At 58.4% G+C, this 11,067-nt stretch overlaps 1 protein-coding gene across 1 annotated transcript in view; it reads left to right on the top strand.

Moving 5' to 3' along the window:
- LOC122155464 (maestro heat-like repeat-containing protein family member 2B) overlaps positions 1–10,291 on the top strand; it is a 10,588-nt gene extending 297 nt beyond the window's left edge. The window contains exons 2-30 of the mRNA XM_042809338.1: positions 472–687; positions 823–988; positions 1,144–1,242; positions 1,389–1,540; positions 1,890–2,033; positions 2,571–2,663; positions 2,949–3,018; positions 3,134–3,247; positions 3,350–3,423; positions 3,755–3,874; positions 4,009–4,116; positions 4,306–4,465; positions 4,593–4,633; positions 4,807–4,948; positions 5,353–5,405; positions 5,735–5,842; positions 6,111–6,230; positions 6,432–6,554; positions 6,689–6,844; positions 7,068–7,190; positions 7,494–7,573; positions 7,985–8,120; positions 8,237–8,329; positions 8,480–8,575; positions 8,750–8,873; positions 9,076–9,185; positions 9,649–9,801; positions 9,912–10,066; positions 10,200–10,291. Coding sequence (XP_042665272.1) covers positions 472–687; positions 823–988; positions 1,144–1,242; positions 1,389–1,540; positions 1,890–2,033; positions 2,571–2,663; positions 2,949–3,018; positions 3,134–3,247; positions 3,350–3,423; positions 3,755–3,874; positions 4,009–4,116; positions 4,306–4,465; positions 4,593–4,633; positions 4,807–4,948; positions 5,353–5,405; positions 5,735–5,842; positions 6,111–6,230; positions 6,432–6,554; positions 6,689–6,844; positions 7,068–7,190; positions 7,494–7,573; positions 7,985–8,120; positions 8,237–8,329; positions 8,480–8,575; positions 8,750–8,873; positions 9,076–9,185; positions 9,649–9,801; positions 9,912–10,066; positions 10,200–10,251 — 3,381 coding nt within the window. The 3' untranslated portion in view covers positions 10,252–10,291. The remainder of the gene's footprint in view (positions 1–471; positions 688–822; positions 989–1,143; positions 1,243–1,388; positions 1,541–1,889; positions 2,034–2,570; positions 2,664–2,948; positions 3,019–3,133; positions 3,248–3,349; positions 3,424–3,754; positions 3,875–4,008; positions 4,117–4,305; positions 4,466–4,592; positions 4,634–4,806; positions 4,949–5,352; positions 5,406–5,734; positions 5,843–6,110; positions 6,231–6,431; positions 6,555–6,688; positions 6,845–7,067; positions 7,191–7,493; positions 7,574–7,984; positions 8,121–8,236; positions 8,330–8,479; positions 8,576–8,749; positions 8,874–9,075; positions 9,186–9,648; positions 9,802–9,911; positions 10,067–10,199) is intronic.
- Positions 10,292–11,067: the final 776 nt, after the last annotated feature.

Below are 11,067 nucleotides of genomic sequence, written 5' to 3'. Positions count from 1 at the left end.
TGAGAGCCCTTCGAGGTGAGTCCCTCCACCTCTCTGGACACCACGACGCTGCCCGAGCACACGTGTGCCTCCAGTGTCTGTTTAGGACGTGCCAGCAGCACTGTCCTTGCTCTGCCCAGTGCAGCTGCCCACCGTGGTTTCCCCAGCACCCCAGCAAGGGGAAAGCTCCCTCCCCTGCCCCCGCCAACCACTCATACCCCTGCGCTGTGGGGCTGGAGGAGCGTTTTCCCCCCAGAGCTGGCCGGGTGCTCGGCCCTGGCTCCAAGCAACACCTGCAGCAGCTGCTCTGCTCTTTCCTTCCAGGTCTCTTTGCTTGTGTGGGCTGCGTGCCCAGACGGACGCGTCGCAGGGAGAGAAGCAGGGTGTCAAGCCCTGCCCCTACCTGCGCCGCGACCTTACTGCTTCAGCGCCTGCAAGATCAGGAGGTGAGTTGGGGGCATCCAACCAGCAACCCTTGCCCTCCTGGCCCAGGGCCACGCTCCCGTGGCTGCCAGGCCCGGCAGCACATCCACAGAGCGATGGGTGGCAGCGGGCAAAGCGAGCGTGACTGATGCTTGTCCCCAGGGTGACCGAGCGCAGGCGTACTGTGAGCTGGAGAGCGCCCTGTGCCAAGACAGCAGCCGCCCGCCGTGCGGAGTGGTGAACCGGCTGCTGGCAGAGGTGTCCCGGGACCTGACGGCAGCCCAGGTGAGGGCTCCCTCCCAAAGGCAAAGGGAACCGCCTGCCCACGCTGCTGTTCTGCTGGCGGATGGTGGTGGCTTAGCTCTTCCAAGGGCCTCAGGCAGTCTCCTGGGCCGCGTGTCACCAGTGACTCTCTTCCAGGGCGTGACCAGCAATGTGAGCACAGCTGCCAGCAATGTCCTGGTGGCTCTGGCTCGGACGCACTTCACCTTGGTGATGGCTGAGCTCCAGAGCCACCTGAAGGCCACGGGGGACATGTGCAAGGAGTTGGTGCTCATCACCCTGAGCAAACTCTTCAGCACCTATGGTAGAGTACCCTCAACCTCCTGACATCTAGAACAAGCGGGAAAGGGCTCTCTGCCCTCCGCGTGTGATCTGCATTCAGCTGGGGGATGCAGGGCTGCAGCCCCTCCTCCCTCGCTGCCAGGACTCTGACTGTGGCCCTCTCCTTCCTCTCTGCAGCTCCACAGTGCATCCCCTTTGTGTGGCTGATGCTGGCAGGCCTGCGCAGTGTGGTGGGCCAGGTGAAGAGTGGCCAGATCCTGCGCATCGCTTGTGCTGGTGAGTGCTGGCCCCACAGCAGGGGGCCTCAGGACAGCCCTTGCACCTCACCCTGCTGCAGACTCTCACAGGCTCCCTTTTCCCTCACTCCCTTTTTCAAAAAAATATTACTATTATTGTACAAGTATTTTGTCATGTTTTTTCAGTTGTGAAACAGTGGCTGGATGGCGTGAAGATTCACTTGTCCGCAGGAATGCAATGCCCCTGGCCTGCCATGGAGAAAGAGCAGATCTACGAAAACCTTCGTGAGCTGCTCTTCTCCGTCATGTGGAACTGGCAGGACTGCCAGGAGGAACAGGTGAGCACTGCTGCATTCCCAGCCCAGGAAGGCAGCAGGGGCACCCGTGTCGGCAGCTCTGTCTGTGCCCAGTGGGCTGAGAGCTGAGGGGTGATGAGAGGGAGTGGGCTGGCTCTGCAAAGGGCCCTGAAGTGGCTCTGTGCCAGGGAGCAGCTGCATGTCACAGCATTGTGGCAGGAAGAGCTGGGGATGAGGGTATGGGGAAAAGCTGCCTACCCTCCAGAGCGAGCCCATCTCCTGCTGGGCGTGGGGGTGTGCGGAAGGGGAAGGGAAAGAGAAAGAGAAGGCCCTCTGTGTAGGAAGGGCAGGCCTTCAGTCTTTGATACCGGGCCTCCGCCATCCTCTCCAGGACAAACAGGCCGTCCTTGGGGCTGTGGCTGCCATGCTGGAGGTTCTCCTGCAAGAGGAGCGGCACCAAGAGCACGTCTGGGAGCAGCTCCTCTGGCTCGTTCACCCGTGTCAGGAGATCCAAGACACCTGCAGGGTGGCCAAGGTGAGGCGTTGTGCAGGGCTCAGGGTGGACGTGGGGCCCGTGCAAGTGCCACGAGGGCTCAGGGGGACGCAGGGAGGAGGTGGGGAGCCCTTGGAGAAAGAAGGGATGGGTGTTCAAGGGAGGTCTGAGGCTTCCTGAGCTCTTCAGTCAAAGAAGGAATGGCCTGGACAAGAGCCAGGAGGGAGCCAAGACTCACAGGGGCTCATCTCCTGGGGATGGGAGACTTTGTCACCACCACCTGGGTGGTGGGGCTCTGAGTGCCTGAGGAGCTGTGTGCTAACAACTGGGGGGGCCACAGCCAGTTGCATCTGATGGGGGAGAAGTGGGCTGCTGGGTGGGAAATGCCTGCAAATGATGCCCAAACACGGCTCGATTGAGAGCAGAGAAACTCTCTGGGTGCTGCTGGGAGGTGGGGGATAAACAAGAACACCTGTGCAGGAGCTTCTCCCTGCAGAGAAACAATTGGGAAACAGTTTCTCCACTCGCAAGTGGCTAGATGTGGCTTCATCCCTTTCTTCCTCTCCTGGTTTCTTGCAGAGCCTCACAGTCTTCCTGGAGGCCTTAGGGGGCACTGCGTCTGTCATTCCAAGGGACAAGTTTCAGGACGTCACCAGCGCTGTGTTCTACCAGGTAAGGGGAGCCTGTCCTTGCGCCCACAGCAGTTTCCCTCTTGGCTAAGTCTCAGGAGGACTGCAAAGCTCCGAGCCCCTGAAGAAGGCGGCTCAGCCTTAGCTCCTGCATGCTCAAGGCTGCTCCAGAGCCGTGCATGTACTCCCGGGGATGCTGTGGGGCGGGCTGGGTTTTGTCTGCCTGTCCTCTTCCCGAGAGTGCCCAGGGAGACGAGAGCGGGCAGCACAGTGTCTTTCCCGTCCTCAGTGCTGATGTGATTGTATCAAATGGACCTTGTTCCCACAGCTCTATGACGACAGCAAGCAGCACAGCGAGGCTGATCGCGCACAGCTGACCCACTGCATCATGCTGCAGGGTAAGGAGAGGAGCCTTGGCCATGCTTGGCTGTGGCCTGGCCAAAACCTCTCTCACAAAGCTCAGGAATGGGCATGAGTTTCTTGCTAACATAGCGTGGGATTTCCTCCCTGCAGCCCGGCTCTGCCCAGAGGAAATGATCCTGTTTCTGCAGTCGCAGCTGGGCGATGACTGGGAGCGTGGATGCGCGGCAGCCCTGGGTCTGCTGGGTGCTCTGGCTCGCTCTGATGGTCAGTACCACGGGTTGCTCAGTACCACGCCTTGGGACTGCCAGGGCTCCCTTCTGCCATCTGCGTTGTGGCTCCGCTCATGCTTCTGTGCATCTCTTGCAGAGCCCATGATGACAGAGAAGCTGCCCCAGGTCGTCGAGGCTGTGCAGCGTCTGTGCAGCGACCCCAGCATCCGGGTGAGCTGGTTTGGGAAAGGAAAGGGCTGTTGGGGTGGTGATGCTGCTGCCAGCACAGGCAGGGCTGGGGTGACTAGAGAGCTGCTGGGGCATTGGCCACACGGTCATGATGGCTCCTGTGGGGAGAGCAGGCAGAGTGGAGCGGGCAGGTCCCTGTGCTGTGCCTGGAAAGCGCACAGCCTGGTGCTAAGGCCTGGCCCTCACCTCAGAAGCCAAAGCTTCTCCTCTGCTCTTGATTCTCTGCTCATGCCCAAAGGGCTGCCCTGATGAGCAGCTGGCTTCCCTTTGCCTTCTGACCAGGAAAATCACACCCATAATTGACCCCTTGCAGGTGAGGACGGCTCTTCTTTATTTCATCAAGGATCTGCTCAGTTCTAACACCTGGAGCTGCTCAGCCTGGGATGTGGTGGGGCACATCTTCAGGGAGTTCAGCCGCGCCACAGCAAGAAGGGTAAGGACAGTGGGCAGCATCTTCTTGTGGAAGACCCGTGCTGCTCGGAGGGTGGCACAGAAGCACTGCTGGGGCCACACCTGAGCCTCCTGAGAACTGAGCATAACCAGTGTTTCAATACAACTGTCGTGCAGGCAGCCGGAGACCTTTCTGCCCAGGAAGCCCAGGAAGAAGGAGCTCTCCAGGAGCTTTGCATGGACATCCTGGGATCACTGGACGTCTCTGTGAGAGGGATGTCCAAAGTAAGTCACGCTCTGCCCTGCTGCTGCTCCCTGCCCTTGCAACACGTCTTCCTCGTCCCATTCCAGGACCCCAGCTCTCTCCTCCAATGTGCTCTGAAGCACACAGGACTCGGGGAAATTCACAGAGTCCTCTTCCTCTCTGAGCAGAGGCAGGAATGCTGACCTGCTCAACTGCCTCGTTCCCTACAGCTCCTGTGGCCACGGCTGCTGTTGTTTGTGGTGCCAGCGCAGTACACAGGCATGCTGATCCCAGTCTCCCGCTGTGTCTGTGCCCTGGCTGAGAAAGAGGAGCTGACAGGACGGCCGATAGAACACCTGGATCCCCATTTTGTCAGCTCCATGTTTCAAGGTAGGAGCAAAAACTCCCCCAGGGAGCTCTGCTGACCTGTGGTAGCACCCAGAAGGGACAGGAGAGATGTGCGTGGCTGGGCACGCAGTGTCTTGGAGTCTTACTCAGCACTTTTTTCTCTTTGCAGGCCCACTGCTGACGCCCCACATACTGCTGGCACGACTGCTGGTGAGTACATGCTCCAGAGCCCGGTGCCACGAGCAGCCAGGAGGAAGCAGCGTGGCCATGGGCAAAGCTGTTGGCTGCTCCTTGCCTGCCAGAGAAGAGCCAAGCTGCTTCCTTTCTGGGGGGAAGCAGCTGCTCTTGCTGCAGAAGTGACCCTTCTCCTTGCTCTCACTCAGGTGGTGGCAGGCAGCCCTGTTGCAGGCAGCCAACTCCAAGCGGCTGCCTTACTGCTGATGAAAAACCTCCACAGCAGGTTCCACAGAGCTGTGGGGGCCATGTGGGCTACTGAGATCCCCCTGCTGCTGCAGTGCCTTGAAGGTAAAGTACTGGTGGGGAGGAAGAGGCAGAGGCAGGGAAGGGAAGGGAAGGGGGTGAGTGAAAATGCAGCTCTGCAGAGTGGCAGAGGGGAAGCACTGCCTGCAGCCCAGTGCTGCGCTGTCTCCATTCCTGCGAGTCAGCTCTGAGGCCCAGGGACCTATGCCCCTGGGGATCTGCCCATTGCAGGACAGGGATGGGCCCTTCACATCCCCTCAGACAGCAGCCTTGGAGCACTTAGTTCCCTGTTCCTGTGGGGACAGTGTTTGTGGGGAGGGACAGGTCACTGTGGAGGGGGTGCGGGTCCCAGCTCGGCTGCGTCAAGTGCCCAGGCCAAGCCAGGTTTGCAGCAGCTCTTCTGCGCCTTGATCCCAAGTCAGGGTCTTTGTCTTCCTATTGCTGTGCAGGGAAAGATGAGAGCTTCCCGGACACTGCCGAGTTTGAGCGCCGTCTGCTAAAGGTACAGCATTGCCGGGAGGCGCGGTGCAGAGGAGTGCTTGCCTGCCCCAAGTAGCCCCGCTCCCACGTGAGCCGCTGTGGGACAGGAGCAGCCTCTCAAGCGCTGCTGCGGAGCGGCCGCACGCCTTTGTGGCGCTGCCTCTTCCGCTCTGTCCCAAGCCCAGGGGGGTCTCAGCAGAAGAGGGCGGGTGGCTTTAACGGAGGGAACGCTGGGGGAGCTGGGAGAGGGACTGTTCTTCCTGACACCTCTCCCTAGAGGGCTGCAGCAACTTGGGAGTGAGGGAAGAGGCAAAGGGCAAGGGAACATTGTCTTCTCCTGTTCTGCAACAGTTCCTGAGGGCGTCAGTGGACACCGTGGATGATGAGGCGTGGACCCAGGCCCTGAGCAGTGAGCTGAGCTGGCGACTGAGCAGCTCTGCCAGCAGCTCTGCAGAAAAGGTGAGTTCCCCCCGGCTCTACCCAGCGGTGCAGCTGCAGGTGTCCAGCTGGGGCTGGGGCTGCGGCTGGTGCTCTGCCCACGCGGGATGCTGATGCTGCTTCCCAGTCTGTGCCCCGCAGAGGCCTTTCCCTGCAATCTGCCCGGGGATGGCTAAAGCTGGGCCCTGCAGCTGCTCTCAGCGACTCCCAGCGTGGGAGCTGGCCCTCCCCCAGCAGGTGAAGCTGCTGCCACATCTCACCTTCTTCCTTCCCTTCCCTTCCCATGCAGTCGTTCCTGTACAAGGCTCTGGGCACAGTGCTGGGATCCTGTCAGGGACTCCTCCACGTGCAGGAGAAGCTGCTGCAGCACCTGGAGGAGGCAAACGTGGAGGAGCCACGTGAGGCCCAGGTGAGCTCTGCTCTCCTCCAGCTCCTGCCAGCATGCCAGGCTCTCCTCCAGCTCCTGCGAGCATCCCTGCTCTGGCCCTGGGGCAGAGGGCTTTTCCTGGCCCTGCTCCGGGCCTTTCTATCTCCTCACTGCTGCCATTTTGCTCAGGACAGGACCTGTAGATTCAGGCCTGTGCCAACGGCCCCTTGTTCTTTTGTGCAGGGAATCATCTCTCTTCTCAGCCATGCTGCTGAGAACAACTTCCACACAGTCCTGGCCACGCTCACCATGTTTGCGTCCAGGCTGTGCAAAGGCCACAATGCCAGGATTTCCAGGCGCAAGAAGGTAAAGTGTTACGGGTTTCCATCTTGGCATTCTTCGGCCTTATTTTCCCTGCAGCTCCTGCCTTGGGAGCCCAGGTGCATCGCGGGGCACTGGGGGCCGTTAGCCAGTGTCTCAAGGCATTTCTTCCCACACAGATGGAGCTGGACAGCACGAGAGCTCATGCCACACGCAGCGCTCTCATGCTCGCCCACGGCAGCGTGGCACTGCGTGCCTCCAAGGAACAGCTGCTTGCCCACCTGGAGGGAGGCATCGTGGGCAACATCCTGATGCTCTACAGCTGCAGCTGCCGGGTGAGAGCTCAAAGAAGCATGCCAGGCTGTCTGAGCGCCCAGCTGCAACCCCTCCACGTGGGGGCTATGCTGAGATGGGCCTTTCCTTTCCAAAGTCCCTCGGGGAAGGGTTTGTGTCCACATGAAGATCCAAGCCCTTCCCTTAGTGTTGTCCCCACTGTCTCCCTTGCAGCCCTTGTCCCTTCCTGCAGTTCAAAGAATGTTCTTCTCTCTTGCTCCTCAGGACTTGCAGAACAACCTCGCTCTGGTGCAGAGCATCACCGACTGCAGCTCTGCCTTCCAAGCTGTGGGTGGTTCTGCAAGCTTTAACCCCTCCTTGAAGAGCAAGCTGCTGGAGATCCTGATGGTGAGTGCCTAGAGACAGGGCTGCCTGCAGAGGAGTTCTGGGCTGCGCCACAAGGCTCGCTTCCCTGGGGGCATACAGGTGTCCAGCAGCCACACGTCTCCAGCTGGTGGGGACCTTGGGTGCTGGCAGGCAGCGGCTGGGCAGCGGGCTGGGTGCACCAGCTGTCAAGCTGCTGCATTCTGCAGTGCTTCCATGGGAAAGTGCTGGGGCTGGTGTGTGGCAGTTGTGCCTGTGTCGGGGCCGGGTGGAACAACTCTCGTGCGCCCCTTGCCCACTTTGACGCTGTCTCTCTGGGACTTGCAGGACCTGATGAAGAAGTACTACTCGGGCATCCCTGTCTCCCCAGTGCCTCTCAAGGTGGTTCTGGCCCTGGAGCAGTTGAGGTAAGGACTGAGGTTGCAAGGCAGGATAGTGGTCCCTGTTTTGGGTAGCTCCTGAGGGCCCGAAGGGGGCAGGGAGGGAGGAGCTGCATCTACGGGAGAGACGGCTGGGCTGTTGTGCCCAGCAAAGTTGAGGTTCTGGGCAGGGAGAAAGGCCCTGGTGCTCCTGTCCCCTGGCAGGGAAGAGAAGGGAGAGCTGGGGTCTCCTTCCCTCCAGAGCGGGAGGTGGTTCACTGCTGCTGGGGAGGAGGTGGGCGCTGCTGGAACTGAAGACAGTGCTCAGCAGCATGAGCTAGGGGTATTGGCTTTGTAGCTGTTGATTGGCAGAAATTCTGAGGTTGCCTGAACCAGTCTGGAGAGCACTGGTAAAGGCCCTTTCTGATTTCTCTTCCTTTTTTCCTCCTCTCCTCTCAGCAAGCTGAAGCCCTGTTTTGAAAGCAAGGATATGCGTGAGATGTTGGTCCTGTGCTGCAAGAACATCGTGACACATCCTTCAGCAGAGATGATGCTGAAGATCAGGAAGTCACAGCAAGCAGCACAGTACCTGCAGGTAACCTGCCGTAACTTTCCCAGCCACCTCTGGGTCGGCACCCTACCTCAGCACACACCACCTCTGCTCTGGCAGCAGCCGTGATGCTACACGTCACTCCCCTCTTCTGCTTTCAGCTTCAGCAAACAGCACTGAAAGCTCTGGGCCGGCTCATGGGGGTCCTGCTGGAGACAGAGCCCAGCGGTGGCTTCTTCCAGAACATAGTCCATGTGAGTATGTGCTGCGGGGGCAGCAGTGCCGGTGCTCAGTGAGGCCCGCGGGAGGCCTTGAGGGAAAGGGCTGGGAAAGGAGGGACAGGGAGAGGGGTGGCAGGAAGGGAAGGAAAAGACGTCCTCAGTGAGACAGATGCTCTACCCCAGGTCCTGCAGAAATCCATGATATCAACCAATGCGTGGGAGCGCAAGAGGGCCCTGCAGACCTGCTCCCAGCTGCTGGCTGTTTGTGAAGAGCTTCAAGTGAGTAAAGAGCCCCACCGCATGTCCCCTGCTCCCTCCCCGGTGCCCCTGAGCTGGAAGGTGAGCTCCGCCCAGCTGTGCATGCTGCGTGACGGCGTGGGGAAGGCACAGATGGGAGAAGCTGGGGAGAGCTGGGGCCGTCTACAGCTTTGTTCCTGCCTCTCACCCCTGCAGAGAGGAGATGCCTGTGAGCACTTTGGCTCCTTGGTGGGATTGCTGGCGCCTCTGACGTGTGACCCCATGCCCGCATCCCGCCAGCTGGCCGTCACCTGTCTGAGCTCCCTTCTGCGAATCCAAGGTGAGTAGAGCAGGCGTGCTCCAGCCCTCTGCCCTCCTCCGTAGCACTACCAGAGCCCCACAGGCTGGGCCCTCTTGACAGCAGGGAGAGGCACCGCGCACGGTTCTCCTCTTGTCCCCACCCTGTCCTCTGTCTCTCCCCCGTGGAAAGCAGTTTCATTTCCAGAAGCATGACTTCCCTTTTCTCCCTGTGCTCTTTCCAGCCAAAGCAGTCCACACAGTCATTGAGACGGGTGACATCGGGAGCCTGTGCGAGGGGCTGCATGCCTGCAGCATCGCCTCTCAGCTCCAGACCACGTCCAAAATGGCCATGGTATGTGGACCCAAGAAGGGGTGGTGGGATCTCTGTCCGTAGAATTCTGCACGACCCTGTGCTGCTCCCAGCCTCTCACACCATTTCCAAACTGAGCTGTCACCCTGAGACTGCTTTTCTCAGCCAGTAACAGGAGGCTCTGAGCTATGTCTGGCCTTCAGGCACCCAGTGCAAGGAGCTGATGCCATGATGTGCGTTTGTGTGTGTGTGTTTGTGTGCATGTGTGACTGTGGCTGCTGGGAGGTAGGCTTTGCATGTAAGCAAACACCATGGGTGCAGAAGCTGAGAGAAGGCTCCACCGCCTTCCGTATAAACAGCAGGGTACAGACAGCAGGAGCGCTGTGATTGCCGCCTGAATGAGCGGCAAGCCGCTGAGCTAAGAATGCCCTCAAGACTGCTTTGTGTTTGGAAGAGCTGCAGCAGAGCAGTGATGGGATCTCTCCCGCTTCTCATTTCTCTGCAGATCGTGTGCAGAAACTTCCCCATCGAACGCACCGTTGACTTCATGGCGGCCATCAAGGAGACCATCCGGAAAGCCAACGGAGTGCGCGTGCGTGCGTGTGGGAAGTGGATGACCACCTTCCTGCAGATGCACGGGAAGGACATCAGTTGGAACGTAAGAGACTTTCTCCCACGTGTCTTGGACTTGTTCTGGCCATTGCACACGGCTAGGCCCTGCAGAGTCCAGGGTGCAGCAAGTCATTCTTTCTCCCCTTCTTCTCTCAGGTGCCACCGCTCCTCTACATCCTGCGCAGCATCACATCGTTTGCGCAGCAGAGCACGTTCCTGCCCTTCCTGTGCCAGGCGGTGGTCATCCTCACCCGCTGTCACACTGAGGCCGTGATGAACAACTTCTCCCGGCCGCCTGGGCCAACAGACAGGTACTGGCACTGCCGCCTTTGCTGTGCCTGAGGTCACAGTTGTAGCTGGCCTCTGCCAGAGGGATCCAGGGAGGAGGCAGCTGTGAGTCTGTTTGAGGTCACAAGTCACAACCTGAGACTCTCCTTTTTCTAGTGAGACGTGGAAAAGAATAAGAGAGTTTTGCCTTCAACGCTGGAGCCGGTAGAAGAACGAAGAGAAAGACAAAGAGGAGGAGGAGGAGGAGGTGGAAGAGGAGGAGGTGGAGGAGGAGGAGGCGGAGGTGGAGGAGGAGGAGAAAGAAGAGAAGCGAAGCAAAGTGAAGAGAAACCATTAATCACATAGAGAATTGTAATTGTATTTGAACTGTAATTGAATTGTAATTGTAACACTATTATTATTAATATCTTTAATAATAAATACATAAATAAAACCACTATTTATATTAATATTATTAATATAAAAATCTCTCTGATCATAGGATTGTAAAAGCCAAATGGGAGGTGGCAAAAGTTCAGACACTCTTCCTTATCATAGCTGAATGAATTGGTTTGTTCAGAATTGTGGAACAGACTCTAACATCTTCTTAGAGCATTTCCTGCCCAGGAAGAATTAGATCACATTATTCTTGGAAATCTAGAAAGCAAAGGATGATTAGTTATGGCTCTGACCGATTAAGGACTTCCTCCCCAAGATGGGCTGCTGTGATGGAAATGATGTTCCTTGAGTAACAGACCAACAGCAAAAAGCACAGAGAGCAGTACTGCAAACTGGTGAAGCTGGTTGTGTGGAGGGCTTCTATCAGAATATTCTGCAGTGGTTTTCAAGGTTTGTTTGCGACTGCTTGAGTTTCCATGTGCATCCTGAATGGCCAATATGTTCATCCCTCAGTCTGTCACTGGCAGGAGATGTTATGTTACGAGAAACTGGATAGGAGCAAGCAGGGTGCGCTGGCAGCCTGGAAAGCCAACTGTGTTCTGGGCTGCATTAAAACAGGGGAGGCCAGCAAGGAAAGAGAGATGGT

This window comes from Centrocercus urophasianus, unplaced genomic scaffold (genome assembly GCF_019232065.1).
Source record: "Centrocercus urophasianus isolate 14NV4802_14NV808 unplaced genomic scaffold, USGS_Curo_1.0 seq_1158, whole genome shotgun sequence".
In the NCBI taxonomy this organism is placed as follows: Eukaryota; Metazoa; Chordata; class Aves; order Galliformes; family Phasianidae; genus Centrocercus; species Centrocercus urophasianus.
The sequence above is the reverse complement of the archived record's forward strand: the minus strand, read 5'-3'. Positions and strand labels throughout refer to the sequence as shown.